The following is a 24,829-nucleotide window of genomic DNA, read 5'->3' as shown; positions in this document are numbered from 1 at the left end:
CAAAAAAACAAAAAAAAAAAAACAAACCAAACAAACCCATATGTATCACAATACAACCAAATTCAGAGCAAGTTCCTTGATTTTAAGAGTGACTGCCTTTTTTTTTTCTTTGCATCATGGTTATATTTCTACTGGGGCTGATATATCCAAGTTCAAAGACCTTCTTTAAAGTCAAAAATCAAAGGCACACATAGTGGTTTATACCAGTAATTACAGATTTTGGGAGATGAGGCAAAAAGGATCAAGAGTTCAAGGTAAAACCCAACAAGATGTTGTTCAAGACTGGCTTGAGACCCTACCTCAAATAAACCAAAATAAAAATACATAAAGAGCTGGACAGTGGTGGCGCACGCCTTTAATCCCAGCACTTGGGAGGCAGAGGCAGGCGGAATTCTGAGTTCGAGGCCAGCCTGGTCTACAGAGTGAGTTCCAGGACAGCCAGGGCTACACAGAGAAACCCTGTCTCGAAAAACCAAAAAAAAAAAAAAAAAAAAAAAAAGAAAAATAGAGCCCGTGAGATGACTCAGTGACAAAGGCTCTTACTACTAAACCTAATGATCTAATAAATTCAATCTCTGAGAAAATTGATTCTGAAAGCCACCTCTCTACAAGTGTGCTGTGGTATGCACAGATTTAATGATAGATGAATTATGAATGATAGGAACTATGCCATTCCTAAGATTCTATTATTTTCAAACTACGATTATTCCATATCTCAAAAACTATTTTTTAGACAAGGGGTCTCATAGGTACCATAGCCCAGGATGGACTTGAACTCAATCTTCATGCCCTCATGCCTCAGCTTCCCCATGTATTATATACAGGTGTGCACTACACCCATCTGGAAAATTAATTACTCTTCTCTTTTCCAATAAGGTCTGGCTATGCAACCCAAGCAGATCTAAAACTGAAACCCTCTTGCTTCACCCTCCTAAATTCTGGGATTATGGAACTCTATCATATCCAGCTGTTTTTCCTACTTTTTTTTTAATATTTATTTATTATTTTAAATAAGTACACTGTAGCTGTCTTCAGACATACCAGAAGAGGGAGTCAGATGTCATTATGGGTGGTTGTGAGCCACCATGTGGTTGCTGGGATTCGAACTCAGGAACTTCGGAAGAGCAGTCAGTCCTCTTACCCGCTGAGCCATCACACCAGCCCTTGTGTGTGTGTGTGTGTGTGTGTGTGTGTGTGTGTGTGTGTGGTTTTTTTTTGTTTTGTTTTGTTTTTCCTACTTAATGTTATTCCTTATGAATCCTTGTGTACTGCTCTGTGTAGTAAGCCACTCATTATAATAATAAGCATTCCCACATTGATTAACCTAATCTAGATAAACCTTTAAAAATATGTCCAGAAATAAATGGTTCCATAGTGATTCTGAATCTTGAGTGGCAAGATTAACTGATACAGATCTCAAGCATTCTTTAAAACACACACACACATACACACACAATTGATAGAGGGTTTTTTTTTTTCTTTTCTTTTGACAAGGTTTCTCTGTGTAGTCCTAACTGTCCTGGAACTACGAAGACCAGGATGGCCTTGAACTTGGAGGTCCACTCCCCTCTGCCTCCCAAGTGATATGACTGAAGTGGTGTGCCACTACCACTTGACTTCCGTTTGGTTGGTTTTGTTTTGTTTTTGTTTTCAAGACAGTATTTCTTTGTGTAGTCCTTGCTGTACTGAAACTTGATTCTGTAGACCAGCTGGGCTCAAACTCAGAGATCTGCCTGCCTCTTCCTTCCCCCAGAGGGCTGAGATTAAAAGTGCTCCACTACCACCCAGTTCATAGAGGTTCTTTATATATTTTCCATAAAAGGATTTGTTAGGGAGGGGCAGTCAGACTTAAATTACAGGTATTTTCAGCCAGTCCAAGGCTTATCTTTCTACATTAATAGTAGACCCACAACAGAATTTCTTAGTTTCACAGAGCAAAATTGTTTGTTTTTATGGTTAGTAAGCATTTTGTAACATGAATATTTTGTTTTTGTGGTGGAAGAAATTGAAACAGGTCCCCGTACAGAAGTTGGGCAAATACTTTGCTACTAAACCACATCCATACCCCCTAATTGTCTTTGATATCATTCATCTTCTGGGCATGGTGGTCCATGCCTGTAATCACAGTACTTTGTAGGGGCAGAGGCAGGAAGATTAGGAGTTCGGGTCATCTGTGACTACAATGCAAGTCTGAACTACGTGAGACAATCAGCAATGAAAGAAGAGCCAGGCATAGTAACAAACTTCTGAGACGGCAGCACAGAGCTGAGACTGAAGCCAGAGGATCACAAGCTTAAGACCACTTGGGCACTCACTCTCTCCCACACCTTCAATAAATATAAAATTCTAAAATAGAAACAGGCACACTGGATTGAAAAACAGGATCCATATTATTTACTGCCTCCAAGAAATGTGCCTTACCATCAAAGATAGGCAAATCTTTGGGATGAAAGGATGGATAAATATCTTCCAAGCAAATGGAACTGAAAAGTAAGCAGAAGTCACTGTTCTGACAAAACAGAGTTTGAACCCAACTAGTCCAAAGAGATAAAAACAAAAAACAAAAAAAACAAAAAATACTTCATAGTGATTAAGAAAACAATTCATGAGCTGGCGAGATGGCTCAGTGGGTAAGAGCACTGACTGCTCTTCCGGTCCTGAGTTCAGATCCCAGCAACCACATGGTGGCTCACAACCACCCATAATGAGATCTGACGCCCTCTTCTGGTGCGTCTGAAGACAGCTACAGTATATTATGCTGGAGTGAGCAGGCCGGAGTAAGAGGGGGCCGTCGTGAGTTCAATTCTCAACAGCCACACGATGGCTCACGGTCATCTGTACAGCTACAGTGTACTCGTACACATAAAACAATTCATCAAGAATACAATTTTAAACAACTATGCATAGGTGAGTCCAGTTTCACATAATGCTAGACCTATAAGGTCAGGAGATTAACTACAACTTACTAAGTGAATGACGTCAACATCCTATCCTCACCAAAAGACAGGTCAACCAAACAAAAACATCTGAGTTTAATGATAGCATAGCTCAAATGGAACTAACAGACATCTAATAACATCCTACCCAAACACTGTAAAATATACTGTCTTCTCAACAGCCCATGGAACTTTTTCTAAAACAAAAGGGCACAAGTCTCAACAAATACAGAAAAACAATTTCTTGCCTTCCAGCAGATAAGAAGGGAATAAAAACAGAAAAATCAACAGCCATAAAACTTACTATGGAAATTGAACAACACACTGTCAAATGATGGTCATCAAAAAATACCAAAGACAGGTTAAGACCATGGCTCAGTTGGGCAAGTACTTCCTAATTTGCCTGAAGACCTGGAGTTTAAGACCTATCACAGTATAAACTGGTGTGGGCAACCCTAGCACTCTGGAGGGAGAAGCAAGAGAATCACAAATTCAAGGTCATTTTAGCTATCTAGCAATTTGCCTGAGTCTCTATCTCAGTCTACCATTCCTAACCCCCAACCCCTACCCGCCCCCGCCAAAAAACATTCCTAAAGATCAAATGAAAATTTGGCATGCCAAAGATCTACAGTACATTAAAAGCAATCCTAAGGAGTTCACAGCTGCAAGCACCTGCATTATAAAGCCAGTGGGTAAGCCCACCGCCTCAGCAGGCATGCATACCTGTCATAAGGTTGACAACAGTTTGATTCTCAAGCGTATGTAGTGCTGGACGTAGGAAAAGGGTTTTTCCCAAGTTGTTCTCTGACCTCCACATGTGTACACATACACAGTTTTTTTCTTTTTAAACTTAAAAATCAAGGCTCTAGAGATGACTACGAGCACTTGGACTTAGTTCCCAGCACCCACATCATCAGGTAGCTCACAACTACCTATAACTCTACTTCCAGAAGATCCAACCATCTTTCTGGCCTCCAGGGCAACAAGCCTGAATGTGGTGTGCAGACATAAATGCAAGCAAAGCAACCACACAATAATTTTTTAATTAAATAATAATAAAAACTAAGACCCACCCATTTGCTGCCAAGAAATGTACTTCACCATCAAAGAAGGAAAGAAACACAAGAAGTAAATGTGTTGCTCTGCTAAGGTCAGGCAAATAGACTTCAAAGAAAAAGATAAAGTCACTTTATAGTCATGAGGGAGCAATCTACTAAGAAGACTTTACAATTTAACACAGAACATAGGTGCTAACTCATACAACAAATATTACTAGATATAAGGTATAAGATCAAATTAATTCCAACACAATAATAGTGACTTTAGCACACTACTCTCATTGATAAGACAGGTCATCCCACTAAAACAAACAAATGTGGAAAAGGAGAACCAATTCCATGAAGTTGTTCACTTAGCTTTACACATATTGTAGCATGTGTAACTGTATACACTCTGACACACACACACACACACACACACACACACACACACACACGAGTAAATTTTAAAAATAAAAATAAAGCTGGGCAGTGGTGGCACATGCCTTTAATCCTAGCATTCAGGAGGCAGGGGCAGGTAAATCTCTGAGTTTAAGGTCAGCCTGGTATACAGAGTAAATTCCAGAACAGCCAGGGAAACAGAGAAACCCTATCTCAAAAAACCAAATATATATCACATACACACACACACACACACACACACACACACACACATACACATACATATACATATATATATACAATCAATCAATCAATCAACCAATCAATCTGGGTTAAGTGACATCATAGATCAAGGAGCCTGAAAAACAGAACATTTCATTCAAATATCACAGACCTCACGCTCTTCTCAGTTGCCCATGTAACTTTCTCTAAAATAGACTCTATTAGGACAAAGAGGGAAAACTGAAATAACTTTTTATTGTTTTCAATCTGGCCATAATGTAATAAAGGCAGAAATTAACAGCAAGAGAAACTACAGAAAAATGCACATACTCATGGGAATTAAACAACACCCAACTGAATGATAAATACATCTCTGAAGAAATCAAGAAAAAAAAATTTTTTTTTTTTTTTGAGACAGGGTTTCTCTGTGTAGCCCTGGCTGTCCTGGAACTCACTCTGCAGACCAGGCTGGCCTTGAACTCAGAAATCTGCCTGCCTCTACCTCCCAAGTGCTGGGATTAAAGGCATGTGCCACCACTGCCTGGTCAAGAAAGAAATTTTTAAAAAATTCCTAGAATTGAATATAAATGAAAAGAACATGTCAAAACCCATGGAATAAAATGAAAACAATCCTAAGAGGAAAGTCCAATAACTACCAGCACTGATATTTAAAGAAACAAAAAACAAAACCCAGAGGGCCCTCACACAACCTCAGTACTCTGGAAAAACAAGAACAATGCAAACCCAAAGTCAGTAGATTACAAGAACTAATATCAGCAAATAAATGACATAGAAAAACTGTAAAATACAAAAAATAAATCAATAAATCAAGAGCTGATTCTTTGAAAGGATACTAAGATTACCAGACATTTAGTCAAACTAAAAGAACCAGAGAAATACAAAATTAATAAAATCAGAGATGAAAATGAAGATTACAACAAAAACCAATGAAAGTCAGAACATCTGGGCTGATGAGATGACTCAGCAGGTAAAGGGGCTCTCAGCCAAGCCCAACAACCTACCTAATAGAAAGTGACCTACATATTAGATCCGACAGCCACACATGTACCCTAACCCCCAATACAATGGAAAAAAATTTGTCATGAAATCCTAAGACCACATATTAAGAATGTATATTGGGGTAAGAGAGATGGCTCAGCAGATAAGAGCACTTGTCCTTCCAGGACCCATGTCTGGTGGCTTCCAAGACCTTTAACTCCAGATCCAAGAGATTTCATGTTTTCTCCTGGCCTTCACAGGAGCCCATACACATCCAGCATTCACTCAAACACATACACATAAAAATAATAAAAATAAATCCTTTTAAAATTTAAAATACATAAATCTGCTACGTTAAAAAATTAAATACTTGCTGGATGGTGGTGGTGGCGCACACCCTTAATCCCAGCATTTGGGAGGAGAGGCAGGTGGATTTCTGAGTTCGAGGCCAGCCTAGTCTACAGAGTGAGTTCCAGGATAGCCAGGGCTACACAGAGAAACCCTGTCTCAAAAAACCAAAAATAAATAAATAAATAAATAAAAATAAAAATTAAAAATTAAAAACTTATATTCCACTAAAATTGAAAATCAAAAAGAAATTAATTTCTATTTTTGTTGTTGTTGTTGTTTTTGTTTTTTGAGACAAGGGTTTCTCTGTGTAGCCCTGGCTGTCCCTTGAACTCAGAAATCTGCCTGCCTCTGCCTCCCAAGTGCTGGGATTAAAGGTGTACGCCACCACTGCCCAGTTTTGTTTTGTTTTTTTAATTATTTTCTAAATTCATGATTTACTAAAGTTAAACTGAGAGACAAATGATGTAACCTGGTCTGAAAGAAACAAGATTTAAACAGTAGTAAAAATCTTCTAAAAGAACTCCAGCCCCAGATGCATTCACTATAGAATTCTACCAAATTTTCAAGAAGAATCAACAATCATCATTCTCAAAGTATTCCATAAAATAAAGAAAGAATGCTTCCACACTCTTATGAGTCCAGTGTTATGTTGATGGCATACCCAGATAAAGACACAAAAGGAAAAGAAAATTATAGACCAGCTTCCCTGATGAACATAGACACAACAATTCTCAATAAAATACTTGCAAACCAATTCAAGATCACATCAAGAAGGTAACCCAGGGACCAGAGAAATAACAAATTATATATGAGTCTTTGCTGTTCTTCCAGGTTTCACCAGCACCCACATGGTGGCCCACAACTACCCATAACTCTAGTTACTCCGGATCCCTTCTTCTGACCACCAGAGGCATCAGCCACGCAGAGTATACATACAGAAATGCAGGCCAAAAATAAACAACCCAAAAACTCATACACAGAAAAAAACTTAAAAAAATTCAGGCTGGAGAGGTGGCTCAGTAGTTAAGAGTACTTACCGCTCTTTCTAAAGAACTAGGTTCAATTCCCAGCACCCACATGATGGCTCACAGTTCCAGGGAATCCAACACCCTTTTCTGGCCTCCTTGGGCTCCTGCATGCAGGCAGTGTACACATATAATTTTTTTTTTTTCAAAAAAAGTAATTCATCATGATCAAGTTGGCTTCATTTCAGATAGAGGGATTAGTTCAACATACAAATCAGTAAATATTATATATCACACAACTGGACTCAAGGAAAGAAATCACATGATCGTCTCAACAATTAAGAAAAAGGGCTTTGAATAAAATCCTCCATGGTAAAAGCCAAAAAGAGACTATCGATAGAAGAAATGATATCACAACATAATAAAAGCTACATATAACAAGCCTATAGCCAATATCACACTAAAAGGAGAAAAAGAAATCTGAAGCATTTCTATTAATACTAGGAACAACAAGGATGTCCACTCTACTATTCCCATTCAATATACAGTGCTTCAAGTCTTGGCTGGAGCAGCAAGTCAAGAGAATGAATAAAAGGAATATAAATATCAAACAAGTAAAGTTGTATTTACCTGAAGATGATACAATTTTATTTAATAGACCCTAAAGACTCCACGAAAAGCTTGTGGATCTGATAAACACTTCTAGCAATAAGCCAGGAGAAACTGACATAAAGATCAGTAGTAGTTTTCTTATTTACTAATAACAACGAACATGCTAAGCAAGAAATCAGGGAAACAATAAACAGTCCTATCATTATTCTCTAAAAATAAGTAAATATAAGCATATCTTAGAATAAACCTAACCAAGAAAGTAAAGACCTCGACAAAAAAATAAAAACAGTAAAGAAACAAACCTGAAGACACTAGGAAATAAGACGACGTTCCACACTCACAGATCAACAGAATTACTATCATGAACAGACTCAATGCAATCCCTAACAAAACTCCAGTAACATTCTTCACAGAAATATAAAGAACACTGACATTCATATGGAAGCACCAACAAACTGGAAAGCAAAGCAAAGAGAAATGCTGCAATTGTACCTGATTTCAAGTCATATACACAACATGGCACCAGCACAGAGCAAGCATGTGTACAATGTAAAAAACAGAGGGGCTAGCTATAAATCCATGCAACCATAGCCATCTGAGTTTTAAATTTTTTAAAATTTACATTTATTGAGGATATGAAGGGCACATGCATGCCACAGTTCAAACAAGGGTGTCAGAGGGCAATGTGTGACAAATTGTATCTTTATACATTGAGCCATCTCACCAGTGCCTAGTCATCAGATTTTCAACAAAATTGTCCAAAATATACAGAGCTCAAAAGACATCCTCTTCAACAAATGGGACTTGAAAATTGGCTGTATACGTGGATATCTATTTCTCACCTTGTACAAAAACCAACTCCAAATACATTAAAGACCCTGAAGCTCTGAAACTGTTAGAGGAAAAATAGGGGAAATGCTGGCACAGCAAGGACCTTCTGAAAAGGAGCCCAGTAACTCAGAAAACAATACTAACAGCTCACCAAGAGATTTCAGGAAATTAAAGAGCTTCTGCACAGCAATGGAAACACACTGAGTGAAGAGACAGGCTACAGAACAGGGAAAAAATCTATGCACCACACAGAGGCTAAATATCCAGTACAGACAGCTCAAAACACTAAACAAGAAATCAAACAAGCATCCCAATCACTAACTAGGCTAACAGACCAGGCATGGGGGTGCACACCTTCATTCCCAGAACTCAAGAGGCAGAGGCAGGAGGTTCTCTATGAGCTTGAGGCCAGCCACACACATGCACACACACATATATATTTCCAGGTCAGCCAGACATGCACACGTGCATGCACACACGCACAGACACATACATACATGCATGCGTATATATTTCCAGGTCAGCTAGAGCTACACAGTGAGAGACTGTCTCAAAGGAATAAATAATAAATAGGACTCTACAGTGTCCTACAGAAACAGACTACACACAACAAGACCCCTGAATAAATTATATCTATAGTCAGAAGCACTGATCTGGGGCTAGTAATGTCCCATCCAACCAAATTACAGGAAAAGTACAACCAGGAGTGGTGGTGCATAGTTCCTTTTTGTTTGTTTGATTAGTTTTCTCTTGTGGTCCTGGAACTCACTCTGTAGAGCAGGCTGGACTCAAACTCAAGAGATCGGCCTGCCTCTGCCTCTGAGTGCTGGGACTAAAGTCCTGTGTACCACTGTGTGGCTATTGTGGTACATGTTTGTGCCAGGCTCAGGCAAGAAGAACTAGTTCCATGTCTATGTCTATGTAGGCTACAAAGAGAGATCTGCTCTCCAAAGGAAAAAAAAAATGCTTGTTAACCATACAGAATTCCAGCCAGGTGCAGGCATGTGCATGACCACTGGATTCTTCTGCACCAAAGTGTAAGAGGCACCATGTAAACAGGGTGTAAAAGGACTGCATACATCCCAAACATTTTCAAGGGGGAAAAATGAACCTTTTATGCTAACCTGAAATTTTTAAAACTGAATCTAAAAACCTAAGTCACATCACCTTCTTAAAATGAATCCATGAGATAAGGGGTTCAGATCAACAACCAATTAACAACTCTATTTACAACTCTTTCACAGTATATTAGCCAAGATACATTTATTCACAATAAAACTTTGCAGACTTTCTCTGATATAGACTATAGTTATTCTGTGTATTGTGACTACAAAAGACAATTCAGGTCTTAGGACCCTGTAGTCATGTACAACACATGTTAAGTGACATAAAACATATCAAAGGCTATGAAGACACTAACTTCCTCTGCCTAGAAAAACATATTCTGCAAAGTAATTTTAACTAATTTTAGGAGATGAATGTTTTTGACAATGAAACCAGTATTAGCTGTATTAAGACACAAATACCCAAGATTTTGTTTAGTACACATCAATGATCCGAGGAATGTATAAATCTATTGGAAAGTGGGCTTTGGCTTTACCACTACAGATAAAATTAGCCTGAAGTTTTCAGTTTCTGGTCACTGAAATTCAGATAATGGGTATTTTACAGCTATTTCCATTTGATTTGGTACAGACTTAAACAAGCCAACAAAACTAATACTAAAGAACTTCATAGGCCGGGCGGTGGTGGTGCACACCTTTAATCCCAGCACTTGGGAGGCAGAGGCAGGTGGATTTCTGAGTTCGAGGCCAGCCTGGTCTACAGAATGAGGTCCAGGACAGCCAGAGCTATACAGAGAAACCCTGTCTCAAAAAACCTTAAAAAAAAAAAAAAAAAGAACTTTATAAAAAAGTAGAGGGCAGGTGAGATGGTTAAACAGGTACCATGCCTGACAGAGAACCAACTCCCAAAAGTTGTCTTTTGATTTTCAAAAGTGCTCGTGCTCGAGACCACGTACGCACACGCGAGGGCACACACACACACACACACACACAACACCCAATTAAAAAAAAAAAAGCCGAGGTAAACAATCTTCTGAGAAAAGTGCTTACACGCTTAAAATTACGATTTCCGGTGTATGTGCTCTCATTCAATGTAAAGCAATTCAAATGTGACTAGCAAAAGGCGGGCCAATACAGCTAAGTTCAGTGTTTCCTTTGACAAAAACAGGAACACTCAGCTATAGAGATCGCTGACCAAGCGAAAAAAGAGGAAAAAGGAGTGGAGATCTGTTTCTATTTCTCCCCTAGTAATTAAAAACCAGTTTCCTGGACTACCCCACCCTTCGAGTTTGTACTTTTCAAACATGACAGCCCCTTAAAAAGTCTAAAACCCAGGCAGTGGCTCATGTCGGCTAACCTCAGCACCTGGAAAAGGGGAGTGAGGGCAAGAAGATCAGAGGTTCAAAGCCATCCTCAGCTACCTACTGAGTTCGAATCCAGCCGGCGCCCGCACGAGATCTTGCCTAAGCCTCCTAACTCAAAGGCATTTACCTACTTAAAAAACAAGAGGCTCTTATATCCAAGAGAGCTAACAGCCCATGAAGGGCAGCCGGGCAGGGAAAAGCGCACTCAGACCTCCCTGCGGACCCTCAAGCCACTGAGAAGAGTTCACTTCGCGACTTCCTGGCTCTCCCGCGGCAGGGCACACCCTCCGGTGGGCAGAGAAGCAAGCACCCTTTCCCGGAGCTGCTGAAATCCCAGGGGTGCAGCGGTGCCCCGGGAACCGGAGACAAGCCTCTCTCCTGCCTGGAGGAAGAGGCGCGGATGACAGGGAAGGCCCGAGAGCCCGCAAGCACGACGAGGTCCCTCCGTCCGTGGGTCCTGGCCCCTTGGAGGTGAGGTCGGCGTCCGGGCCCGCAGGCTGCCGTCCCGAGGCCTGGCCGCCCAGGCCGACCGCAGGTCCCTTGACAGGCACCTGAGGTGCAGCCCGCGCGCGTCACAGGTGTCACCGGACCTGGCCTGGCTAAAACCCGGGGGGGTGGGAAGGGACAGGGGAAGAGGCAGCCGGGCGAAAGGGGAGACGCACGGCGCGGCCTCCTCGCCGGGGCCCCGTCTCACCTCAAGCGTGGAGACAGTGCTGGTGAACAGGTCCTCCCCGTCCTCCAGCTCCTCAAAGTCGGTGGGCTTCACGTCCCCCAGCGGAGGAGGTTCCCTCTCAGCCGCCATCTTCGCTCGCCTGGACGTCTGCAAGAGCCGGGCCTCGCGGACCTGTCACGTGAGCACGCAAGGCGGGGCTGGTGCGCCGACCCGCTGGCTGGCCCGCCCCCTCGGGCGGCCTTCCCCGAGCGAGGCCCCGCCCCCGGCCGAGGCCCCGCCCCCGGGAGGCCTTCCCCGAGCTGGTCCCGCCCCTTCACCGCTCCTCCGGGTTTCCACGGCTGGGTTTTGGCGTCCAAGCCTACGGTGCTGACCAGACTTATACTTGTTACTACAGGACTAGGAAGTAGAAGAGCTTGGGACGCCAGTCTCTGAGCTTGGATGGAACCCAGATTCAGGGCAAGAAACACAACTCAAATGTTTGGCAGCGAGTGCTCCAAAAAGAACCTCCTGACACAATCCAAGTGTTCTCTCTTCCTGTACTGGTCAGTACTGTAGACGCTCGCTGCACGGGACTCCTGGGCGCTTGAAAGGTGGCTAGTGAGAGGAACTGAGCTGTTTCATTTAATGTCAGTGAGGCTGGAGTTTGAGAGCCAATCATCTGCTTATGTTTCTGAGTTTGAGCTCCAGCTAGGGGTCTTGCTCTCTCTGGCCTATGCAGTGTGGTTGTTTGAATGGAGACATTCCCCACAGTCTCATAGGGACTCGAACCTTGGACTTCTGTAAAAGAAACAAGTGCTTTTAAATACTGAGCCCCCCCTCTCTCTTTATATATATATATATATATGTGTGTGTGTGTGTGTGTGTGTGTGTGTGTGTATTATATATGTATGTATATATGTATATATTTTTGTTTGTTTTCAATCTTATTTTTTATTAGATATTTTCTTTATTTACATTTCAAATGTTATCCCCTTTCCTGGTTTCCCTACAGAAATTCCCCTATTCCACCCCCCCCCACCAACCCACCCACTCCTGCTTTCCTGCCCTTGCATTCCCCTACACTGGGGCACCGAGCCTTCTCAGGATCAAAGACCTCCCCTCCCATTGATGTCCAACAAGGCCATCCCTGCTACATATGCAGCCATGGGTCCCTCCATGTGTACTCTCTGGTTGGTGGTTTAGTCCCTGGGAACTCTGGGGGTATTGGTTGGTTCATATTGTTGTTCCCCCTATGGGGCTCCTTCAGCTCCTTGGGTCCTTTCTCTAGCTCCTCCACTGGGGACCCTGTGCTTAGTCCAATGGTTGGCTGAGAACTTCCATCTTTGTGTTTGTCAGGTTCTGGCAGAGCCTCTCAGGAGACAGCTATATCAGGCTCCTGTCAGCAAGCACTTGTTGGAATCCACACTAGTTTCTGGGTTTGGTACCTGTATATGGGATGGATCCTTGGGTGGGACAGTCACTAGATGCCCTTTCCTTCAGTTTCTGATCCACACTTTGTATCTCCTCCCATGGGTATTTTCATCTCCCTTCTAAGAAGGACCAAATCCATAATTTGGTCTTCCTTCTTCTTGAGCTTCATTTGGTCTGTGAATTGTATCTTGGGTATTCTGGGCTTCTGGGCTAATATCCACTTATCAGTCAGTGAGTGCATATAATGTGTGTTCTTTTGTGATTGGGTTATCTTACTCAGGATATTTTCTTTCATCCATTTGCCTAAGAAATTCATGAATTATTGTTTCTAATAGCTGAGTAGCACTCCATCATGTAAATGTACCACATTTTCTGTATCCATTCCTCTGTTGAAGGACATCTGGGTTCTTTCTAGCTTCTGGCTATTATAAATAAGGTGCTATGAACATAGTGGAGCATGTGTCCTTATTATATTTTGGAGCATCTTTTGGGTATATGCCCAGGAGTAGTACAGCTGGGTCCTCTGGTAGTACTAGTCCAATTTTCTGAAGATCTGCCAAACTGATTTCCAGAGTGGTTGTACCAGCTTGCAATCCCACATGTATTCTTAATATATGTTAATTAAGATAATATTAATAAACAGTAAAGAAGAATAGAGAGAACTCAAAGCCAGACGTGGTGGTGCCTACCTTTAATCCTAGCACTCAGGAGGCAGAGGCAGGCAGCACTCTGAGTATGGGGCCAGCCTGGTCTACGTAGTGAGTTCCAGGATGGCCACAGCTACACATTGAAACCATGTCTCAAAAATAAATAAATAAATAAACAAACTTTTTTTCTTTTCTTTAATAGTCAGGAATTACTATGTGATAACTTTCTGGGCAGCCCATTTCCTGTACACAAAGTTGTATTAAATAAAATTTCCAGGAAAGCATCCCCTCAGATTGAGCTCCTTTACAAGCCTGGAATAGACCAGACTAAAGCTCAAAATGGAGAGCAGGGGATACAACCCAGATGCAGAGCACTTACCTGGGATCTGCAAGGCCCTGGATGGGGTTGTTGGTGGGAATTCTGGGGAGTCTTGTCAGGGTAACATTTGTTTCCAGGGAAGTTGACCACTTCTTTAGGATTCTAAGTCTCATGAACAGAAGCATCGAAGAACAGACTCAGAAGATAGCTCCAGGATATTTTCATTGAGACTTTAAGAGAAAAAAAACTGCCAGGCAGGAAAGCAAGCTGTAACCTTTAGCAACTGCCTGGAAGAGGGAGATGGAGAGAAAAAAAGGAAGGAAAGAAAGAGAGAGAGAGAGGGGGAGAGAAAGAAAGGAAGAAAGAAAGAAGAAAGGAAGAGAGAGAGAGAGAGACAGAAAGAAAGAAAGAAAGAAAGAAAGAAAGAAAGAAAGAAAGAAAGAAAGAAAAAAAGAAAGGTCTTTTTGAGTTAGGCACAGAAAGTAGCCACATGGCAAACAAAGGTGGGAGCTGGAGAGAGCTTCAGAGAAACAGTGAAAAATCCCAAAGTACCAGAGAAAGCATATTGGACTCTGATCAACATCAAAAAGAAAAAAATAGAAAAGAAGAAAAAGTCGAAATTATGCCTTTTGCATCGGGCCAACTTAACACAGCCTGCTGCTGGCTCTGTGGTAACTGCACAGAGGGTTAAGAAGCCTGGGAAAGAAAAGTATAACATCTCGTTAAAGAAATAATTATTCCTTCCATTTGTTTAGTGAGGTACTGGGTGAGTACACTTTCCAGAGAGACGGTCTTTCCAGCCAAATGATTGATAGAGCAACTGGGTTAACTCTGTGTTCTAGGAATCTTGGAACATGCGGTCTCCACCCAGGCCAACTGTAGATTCCATTCCCTAGATCAACTTAGCCCTGGCCATAGCAACTGTAACATTATCTCCAGCAGAACAAACAAATCACACTAAATCAAAGGCGGAGTCACTCACATCAGCTTGCCCTAAACTAAAGCCAAACCATTTAATGGGTTGTTTAAAAGATAAGTAAGATAATAGATAGTCCCTTCCTCAAACAAGGGTTTCGGCCTCGGAGCTAATACAAGGAAAATGATGAACTGAAAGAAGTTATCATTAGCTAATTCGTGAGTTTTCTGTTCCATCAGCACCAACTTTGAAATGATTTGCCTTTGGATTCCTCTGATAGAAATAAGGAGTAAAGTAACCTCACTTTATAGACAGCTGGTTGGAATTACAGGTCTTAGGAAAACAAATGTATATCCTGGCAAAGCCAATAGTCAACTTCTAACAACACCAAAGTTTTACAGTGAACTCTGCACAATCAGTGAGCTCAGGAGCTAAAGTCTAAATCCATCTTGACTCACCAAGATGTCAGCTAACTACTAGACATCGTTCTCGATACTTCCCGGCTCTTCTTCCCACTCCCACACTTTTTTGTAGGACATTTTCTATGTCAGATTTTTTTCTGAGTTTGCTTTCTTCCACCTGGGTTAGTGGCCAGTCAGAACTCCCCATGTATATTCAGAATAGCTATTGGGGTTCATCCCAATTCCTTGCTGGACCAAACTGACCCATTCTTGACATATAAAAGAATCCCCGGTCCAGAGAGGCACTCAGTCTTAGCCTGGCTGCAAGAGCTTTCTTCTCCACACTTTGCATACGTCCTCATCTTTTACTAGTGTTCTTCAAGATTGTTAGACCATGAACTCAGCTCTAATGCAGGAAATGGTGAACCAGCCCTCCCCCTCCCTCCCCCTTTTGTGTCTCTAGTAGCTCATATTGGGCATTAACTCTTGTTTTGATCTTCCAGTCTCTATGTCCTGTCTTCTCTTGTCTGGTGTCTCCTTCTCCTATGCTTTTCTTCTTTTCTGTTTTGTTTTTGTTGGTCCCCTATCCATCTCCTTATTTTGAGGCTGATCTGGAACTGGCAGTTCCCTGGCTTCAGCCTCTAGAGTGCTGGGTTTTACACGTACCTGGCTAATTTCTTTTTTACTCAGCCCCTTTCTGTCATAAAACCAACTTCGGCTCAGACTAACACCTGTTCTAGTTTATGGAATGAAATGCTGTCTGGTTTTCAGAACCGAAAATAAAACCCAGGTTCCCAGCAAGTACTATTAAGCTGAGCCATTTTTTTCCAGTCCCAAGACTGCGTAGGGATTTAAGAAAAAGAAAAAAACAGAAACCATATAATCAAATCAAATAAATAGGACTTGGTCACAGTGGCACATGCCTGAAATCCTAGCACTCCGGAGACTGAGACTTGAGGATATCCAGTTCAGGCAGTTCTTACGTGGTAAGAATCTGGGGGTTGGGTAGGTGTGAACCTAGAGAGATTTGAGATGGTTCAGTAGTTAAAGGTGCACAGCATTCAACAAATGCAAGCTTGGTGACCTGACTGGAACTCCTTGGGACTCACATGGCAGAAGACTTCTGACCTCCACACATGCACCATAGCTGCTCCCTCAACCCCACTAAGAAAGAAAATTGTAATAAAAAATTCTAGAATGTAGCCAGGCGGTGGTAGTGCACGCCTTCAATCCCAGCACTTGGGAGGCAGAGGCAAGCCTATGAGTTCCTAGCTGGCCTGGCCTTCATAGTGCTTCTAGGACAGTCAGGTCTACACAGAGAGAACCTGTCCCATAAAAGGTGGGGATAGACACAACAGCCTGCAGAACAAACAAAGCCCCTTTCCTGTATAGACTTTGGGGGGGCATCTCTAAGTTTAGAGGGAAAGGGCTTTCTTAGATAAATGAATCTGATCCTATTGCTCCATCCTACCTTGAGGCTGCTTTATGCTAGTAATTTAGCTTTCTAGGGAACGTTCTAGATAGGATAGAAGGCATGGCTGCTCCCCTCTCCAATTTGGTGTTTTGTTTTTCTGTTTTCTGTTTGGATTTCCCCCTAGGACTCAAACTGACTATATGTAGCTGAGGGTGATTTTGCATTTCTGATCCCCCTGCCTCCATCTTCTTTGTGTTCAGGTTATGTAGTTGTGGGGGATAGGATCCAGGACCTCTCACACATTAGGCAATCACTCAGCCAGCCAAGCTACACCCCCAGCCTTTGGTGTTACTTCTTGGAGATACGGTCTCACTGTATAGCCTCTGCTGGCCTAGAACTTGAAATACACCAGCTTAAAAATCATAGTTGGCTTTATTTTCAGTTCTAAAATCAGGCACCATTCCATTCCATAAAATAGTGTTAGACTGAAGAGAAGTGGATTTTATGACAGCCAAGGGCTGAGTAAAAAACAAATAAGCCAGCTACATGACCTTCAAGGATGGCCGTTACTCCTATCCCACTGTGGCCTTATTCCTTTCTCTTTATCATAAACAAGATAAAACCTCTTATTTACAGTAAAAACATCTTAGCTGAGAACTAAGCCCTGAGATTTACGACCTAGCTTTCTAATCTATTAAATTCTAGGCAACACATAGGAACTCTACCCTAGTGACCTCATTTAGCAATGGCTTCCAGACCGTAAGAAGTCACCTCACACAAGGTATATGGCTACTTTAAAGACACTTGCTGATAGCTCTCTGTTTGAGAAGCCTACACCCATGCTCTTGAATGTGCCTTACTTTCTGCCTGAGTGCCTTTCTATTAACTGTGGTGCCTAAGAGCTATGGGCTACACAGTGAGACTCTGTATCCATACATATAAATAACCCTTTAATTGACATCAATTCTGCTTCATGTTGGCTAAAATTGTTTTCTGTGGCAAAACCAAGACTTGACTTTACTTGAATCAGGGACCCTAAAAAGATTAAAAGAGCTCTTCAGGCTTGTGGGTAGAGCAGTGTGGGACTATGACCCTGTGTTACCTCTGCCACCTCCACCCCCCAAGTACTGGGGTTACAGGCATGGACCACCATGCTGGGATAAGTCATGCCTTGTGGTGGTTTACATGCAAATGGCCTCCTAGGGCTCATCTGTTTGAATGCTTGGTCCCCAGCGGATGAAACTGTGTGGGAAGAATTAGGAGGTGTGATCTTGTTGGAGGAGATGTCTCATTGGGGACAGATTTCGACGTCAAAAGCTCATGTCATCCCCAGCTGGCTCTATCTACCCCATGTCATCATTGTCTCAACACATAAGCTCCCAACTACTGCTTCAACAATCATGCCTACTTGCCTGTTGCTGTGCTCACTACTAAGGTGGGTTGCAGACTTACCCTCTGAGAATGTTAGCTCCAATAATCTCTTCTGTAAATTGCCTTCCTTGGTCATGGTGTCTTGTGATGGTTTGTGTATGTGTGGCCCAGAGAGTGGCACTATGGAAAGTGTGGTCCTGTTGGAGTAAGTGTGGCCCTATTGGAGTAGATGTGGCCCTGTTGGAGTAGGTATATTTCTGTGGGTGTGAGCTTTAAGACCCTCACCCTAGCTGCCTGGAAGTCAGTCTTCCACTAGCAGCCTTCAGATGAAGATCTAGAACTCTCAGCTCTGCTTGCGCCATGCCTGCCTGGATGCTGCCATACTTCCATCTTGATGATAAGGGACTGAACCTTTGAACCTGTAAGCCAGGCCCAATAAAATGTTGTCCTTTATAAGACTTGCATTGGTCATGGTGTCTATTCACAGTAGTAAAACCCTAACCTTACCATAACAGTAGAAAAATAACTAAGACACACTTCTTTTATGAACTCATTACCTTTTTACATCCTGCTCTCCCATTAGCTTCCTATCACCCAACTTGATGACTCTCCATCAACTCCCAATCCACTCTACAACAATTTGCAGAACAAATCATAGGTATGCCTAAATTGCAGGTCAAATAACATTAGGAAGTAGTTCACTTCTATTAAAAAAGAACATCCTTGTGTCAGAAGCAGTGGGGGAAAGGGCTGGAGACACACCTCTCTTAGGGTTTTATTGACGTAAAGAGACAGCATGACCATGGAGACTCTTGTAAAGGAAAGAATTTAATTGGGACTGGCTTCTAGTCCAGTGGTTTAGTCCATTGTCATAATGGCAGGAAGCATGGTGGCCCAAAGGTAGATGTGCTAGAGCAGTAGCTGAGAATTCTAGAAACCTCTGCATTGGCAAACAGCAAGAAGAAAGAGTGAGACACTAGACTTGGCTTGAGCTTCTGGATCCTCAAAGGCTACCCCAGTGACTCACTTCCTCCAACAAGTCCAGACCTCCTAATCCCTGTCATGTATCACCTTTCTCTAATGACCAAACATCCAAATATATGAGCCTGTGGAGCCACTGCTATTCAGGTCACCATAGTAACCCTGTGTGATCCAACTGCAGAAGCCTGAGAATTTCCTTCAGAGACCTCATTGCAAGTGAAGCAGGGATCCCTGGGTGATCCGGAAAAACATCTCAAGATGAACCACTATGAAGAAGAGTTAAAGTTTAAGAAGAGATTTTATCATTGACTTAAGTACGGGATAAACAAAAAGACAGTCTCAGGAAAAGAATAGACTTATCAAGAGAGAGACAACTGTAAGTGTCTTTGCAAAAGCCATATATATGATTTCAGTGGCTTGTGAAGTTACAGCTCAAATAACTGTGCTTTTTAGAAGAAGAGCTCATAGTGTGATTCAAGAAGTGTTTTAGACAGAGTTACGATCTGATTTCTGAAACCCATGGGTCACAAACCCAAAGGTTGAAACAATGGACTTTATATGTTTGCTTACAATATTCCTTGAAAACATTCAATTTACAGCTGGAAAGGAGGAAGGCCATTCTTAGTCACACATTAGTAATGTTAAAATGTACTTCATTGATATGTTAACATTCCTTTTTTTAAAAAAAAGCAACTATATTTTTTGTTTTATTTATCATCTTTAAAATTTACTCCCTCTATGTATATGGGTGTTTTGCCTGTGTTTATGTGTGTGTACCACATGCCCTACTGGTTCCTGTTGGAATCAGAAAAGGGTATTGGTTCCCCAGAACTGAAGTTATGGATGGTTGTGAGCCATCATTTAGGTTCTGGGAACTGAACCCAGGTCACCTGCAAGGGCAGCACGTGCTCTCAAACACTGAGCCATCTGTCCATCTGGTATATGAGCATTCTTATTTGAAATCTCTATATAAAAGAAATGCTGTCTCTTTAGGTAAACATCACAACAAATATTAGTTGTCCTGGAACTCTTGACTTTCAGGGTCTCAGCATTCAGCCAGAGTAAGGTGAGGTCCCCTCTCTCTAAGGTGAGGTCCCCACTCTCTTTCCACATTCTCTTTAATTTTCCCAGTCCTTTCTCAGTTGGAGTTTAGATGAGGATTAGATCGCATTTGTACATTGTCTTGGCAATATCTTGTGATGGCTAGTCTTGACTGCCAACTTGACTACCTCTGGGATTAACTAAAACCCAAGCACCTGTGAGAGATTTTTATTAATTAAGTCATTTGAAATGGGAAGATCAACCATTAATCTGGGCTACACCTCCTGCTAGCCACTTACGTAAAGGACATGGGAAGAGGAAGCTTGTGTCCATTGCTTGCTCGCTCCCACTCTCACCGGCACTCCCATCCCTTCACTGCATTAGAGCCTATTTCTTTAGGATCCTGGCATATACTGAAGACCAGCTAAGACATCCAGCCTCATGAATTGAAGAACTATGGGATCCTTGGCCTTTGTGTTGGTAGATGGCTATTATTGGATAAGCTGGAGCACAGCCTATAAACCACTCAAATATATTCCCTTTCTAGATATGGAGATTCATTCTATCAATTCTGTTCCTCCAAATAATCCTGATACACATTTTCACAATATTAATTTTGTCAATCCATGAGCATGGAAAGTCTTTTCTTTTCTTTTTTTTTTTTTTTCATTTTTTTGGTCCTCCTTTCTCTTTAAGTGCTGTGGGATATTCACCAGAGAAGACTGCTCAAACATAGGTGTAAAACAACAGAAAGTCTTTCTTTCTTGGCCGTTGTCTTACAGTGGGTATTCTGGATCTCGGTATAGCCCCAATCCTTTCTCTGGATAAGCTTTTAATCATGAAAACCATGTCCTGCCTGGGTATCTGTAAACAAACAAACCAACATGTTGTGAATTGGCATACTTTAGTAAACAAAAACCACTGGCCAGAAACAGAACTACAGAAGTCAAAAACCAAGATTAATACAATTAGAGACTTTCCCAGAATTATGGACATTGATCGATTAGGTCTTTGTCTTAGTTTTGGCAGGTGGTGCTGTCTATGTGGGAGTTTTACAGCCTTAATGGTACTTCCGCTATGGAGTCAGTTGTGCTAAGGTCTCGGGGCCTACTAAAGTCTGGGGTCCTGCTACATTATTTTTAAAGTCTTTCTCATTATTATACAGCTGTATTCATTACTTTCCTGTCGCCGTGATAAAATACATAATCAAAAGCCATGTGGGGGAAGGAAGGATTTATTTTGTCTTAGGTTCTAGAAAGATAGAGTTTCTCACAATGAGGAAAGCAGAGAAGAAAGGTGAATCTAGCCTATCGTTCAGGAAGCAGAGAGATCACATCGCATCCATTCATCCACACAGAGGAAGAGGAAGAGCAGGTGGAGGGGAAAAGGAAGTGGACCAGACTGTAAAACCGTAAAGCCTCCCCCAAGTAACATGTCTCCTCCAGCAAAGCTCTTCCTGATAAAGGTTCCATAACATCCTCAAACAGTGCTACGAGCTGGGGATCAAGCATTCAAATCCATGAGACTATGAAGGACATTTCTCATTCACATGGTCACATCCAACCTAGCTTTGAAAATTTGATATGTCGTTAAGGAGGACTTTGAATGCCTAACCCTTTTGTCTGCCTTTTGTCTGTATTTGCCAAGTGCTAGTGTTATACATCCATCCTAAAGAATTCATTCTTTGATCCCTCCCCCCTCTCTCTGTCTCTCTCTCTGTCTCTCTCCTCTCTCTCTCTCTCTCTTTCTCTCTCTCTCTCTCTTCCTCCTTCCCCCCCCCCGTGTATGTTCATGTATGTACACATATGGAAGTCATAAGAAAGTTACCAAGTCTGAGGAGTTGGCCTTCACCTTCCACCTTGCTAAAGCAGAATCTCTGGTTGTTTCTGCCCTTCTGTCTTACTCCAGTATACTCCAGTTCTACTGACCTGCTGTGGCGGGGCATCCTCCTGACTCTTCCTCCCATCTCGAGGAAGTGTAGGAATGCTGGGATTACAGATCCATGCCACCACATCCAACTTCTTAACTTGGGTTCTGAGGGTGGTGGCGGTGGCAGTAGTGACTAGGCTTGTGTGCCAAATGTTGTTACCTACCCAGACTCCTGGCCAGCCCTAAAATCTTTTACTTTAGAAGATAGTCACTTCATTGGTTTGGTTTACTCCTGAATAGATTGTCTTGTTTTTTGTCTTTATGAATATAAATCTAAAGGAATCAAATCAGTACTACAGAGATTCTTGAATTGCTGATTCATTTACTGTAGCACTATTCACAGTATCCAAAGACGTGAAACCAAACTTGCTGTCCACCAGCTCAAATGGATAAAGACAATGTGTTACAGTTAGGTGGTGGTCACACCTGCATTTAATCCTAGCACTTAGGAGGTAAAGGCAAGTGTATCTCTGTGAGTTTAAGGACAACCTGGTCTACAGAGCAAGGACCAGGACAGCCAAGCTACACAGAGAGACCCTGTCTCAAACAAACAAACAAACACAAACGAAAAGAAAAAAAAGTCTTATATGTTCTATTCATCTATAAGGAAGAATGAAATTCTGTTATTTGCAGGAAAAAGGAATGGAACTGGAGAACTTTATATCAAGCTAAACAAGACTCTGAAGATAAATATCATGTTTCTTCTCTTCTACAGAGTTTAAGTTGAAAGATGTGTGTGTGTGTGTGTCTGTGTGTGTTTGTTTGTGTGTGTCTCTGTGTGTGTCTCTGTGTGTGTGTCTCTGTGTGTGTATGTATGTGTGTGTGTGTATGTGTGTAAAATGGGAGCTCTATGGGGGAAAGGAAGGCATTTTAAAGGAAAAAAGAATGAAACAAGAGCACATTAAAAGGGAGACAAATGTTGCATCATCTCTCTCATGCAGATTCTAGATTTAGCATATATGCTGATATGATCTGAAAGTAGATTTGGTGATGTTTGGGTGCAGGGCACAGACCATTGGGAAGAGAAATACAGAACGCCAAAATAGGCAGGAAACTGTGGGCAAAGGACAGTGCTATATGCATGGGAAAATCATAATGAAATTTGTGATTTTATAGACTCATCTCTTAAAAAAATTACATTTATTTATTTGTTTTTGCTTGTAATGGGTATATGTGTAGGTACACATGTAGAGGTCAGAGATCATCTGTGAGTCAGTTCTCTGCTTCCATGACACAGGTCCCAGGGACTGAACTTGGGTCTTCAGGTTCTCTGGTATATGCAACAAACTGATGTTTGTTTTTCCATTTACTTAATTATTTTGTTGGGGTGGGGTAAGTATGCCCATGGGATAAGGCCATGGTGCATGTGTAGAGATCAGAGGACAGATTTTGGGACATCCCCTCCTTCTACCTAGAGTCTCAGGGACCAGACTCAGGTCCTCAGGCTCAGTGGCAAGTGCCTGTACCTGTTGAACCATTTAGCTTTGCTCTCTCCCTGGTCTCTAAAAAGCAAATTGCATGTAATTAAAGTGTGACACATAGTAAATGTTTCATGAACTCATACTGTAGATTACTGAGTTTTTTTTAAAAAAAAAAACAAAACAAAAAAACTGTTCTCAATAAACTCCCAACTTTGCTCTAGAAAAAAGGGAAGAAAAGAAAAAAAAGAATGTCTGGAGGATAAACTTAGTAATTTAAACTTCAAATTGACAAACAGCAAAGACACGGTCACCATCCATACAGAACAGAGAAGGGTTACCTAGCAAACATAAAATCTGTCACCAGAGAATTTACTCAACTGGATGAGATCAGTGACTATCAAGTTTCTTGAGTTACGTCACAGGTAAAGATTGCCCACAGTTATGTAAAATTCAGTCTACTCAGGATCATGTTTAAAGGAAGGTTTCCGGCAGAAGGAGAAAAGTCTACAGAAATAAAACTTGTTCATTGAGTGTTCCTGAACCATACTATTGTCCACTCCTCCCCCACCCCCATGAATTCTTCCTTTGGGTAACATCTATACTACCCGCTTTATCACTGTAATATGGTTAAGGAGCTGAAATAGGATGAGGGTGAGAAAAAAACCTAAATATGTAGCACTGAGTGGCCTAGAACTTGTTATTATGAGAAAGACTGGCTTTGAACTTACAGCATCCTCCTGCCTCTACTTCTTGGGTACTGCAATTACTTGGCTTAGGGCATTACTCTTTAAAGGTAAGCTCAATTAGCTGAATGCTTGTTTAGAAGCCAATGCTTTATATTTTTTAAACCTTTTTTTTTTTTTTTTTTAGTATGTATTTTTGGTCAACATATGGCTGAGCCATTTCTCCAGCTCCAACATTTAGTTGTGTATTTGTGTGAGGGTATGGACACAGGTGGATTGTGGTACTCACTCAGAAATCAGAGGACAACCTTGCTGACAGTCCATTGTTTCTCCTTTTCTACCAGATGTGTGTTCTGAGTATTGAGCTAAGGTCATCAGGATGAGCAGTGGAGGTCATCGGGATCGAGAGAAGGTCATCAGAATTGGCAGCAAGCACTCTTCACCTGCTAAGCCATCTCACCAGCCCCCAGATTAGAGTCCAACTCTTTAAAGCCCTTAGTTTTGCCAAATCTAAAAATAAAAACCCCAAATTCACCAATAAACATTGATGCGCAAGGCAGAAGCGGTTTCCATCTTTAGATAGGCTAGTGCTTACACTAATTAACTTATCTTCTTTTCCTAAAAAGGAAATTCAGCTTGTTCTTTGTTGTTGCTGTTGTCTTTTTCTCCCTGAAACAGGTGTCACTGTGTAGCACAGGATGGCCTTGAATTTACAATTTTCTTGCCCCAGTGTCCCGAGATCTGAAATTATAGGCATGCACTATCATATTCAGTGACAGAGAGAGGTATGGATAACACAATAAATCATTATATTTAGATATCATTAATTTAAAAAGATAT

At 41.6% G+C, this 24,829-nt stretch overlaps 1 protein-coding gene and 1 long non-coding RNA gene across 3 annotated transcripts in view; one reads left to right on the top strand and one right to left on the bottom strand.

Annotated features, from left to right (window-relative positions):
• Positions 1–11,668, bottom strand: part of Snx2 (sorting nexin 2) — a 44,093-nt gene extending 32,425 nt beyond the window's left edge. Inside the window, exon 1 of one of the 2 annotated variants that reach the window (XM_031365688.1) lies at positions 11,478–11,668. In XM_031365688.1, coding sequence (XP_031221548.1) covers positions 11,478–11,585 — 108 coding nt within the window. In that variant the 5' untranslated portion in view covers positions 11,586–11,668. The remainder of the gene's footprint in view (positions 1–11,477) is intronic. The other variant, XM_031365687.1, reaches the window with a different exon arrangement.
• On the top strand, positions 11,375–24,548 carry LOC116087166. Its single transcript, XR_004117284.1, has 3 exons — positions 11,375–11,634; positions 11,851–11,998; positions 24,334–24,548. It is a non-coding gene; the product is annotated as an uncharacterized LOC116087166 (long non-coding RNA).
• Positions 24,549–24,829: the final 281 nt, after the last annotated feature.

This window comes from Mastomys coucha, unplaced genomic scaffold (genome assembly GCF_008632895.1).
Source record: "Mastomys coucha isolate ucsf_1 unplaced genomic scaffold, UCSF_Mcou_1 pScaffold13, whole genome shotgun sequence".
NCBI lineage: Eukaryota > Metazoa > Chordata > Mammalia > Rodentia > Muridae > Mastomys > Mastomys coucha.
Note: the sequence above shows the minus strand (reverse complement) of the source record. Positions and strands in the feature narration are given on the sequence as shown.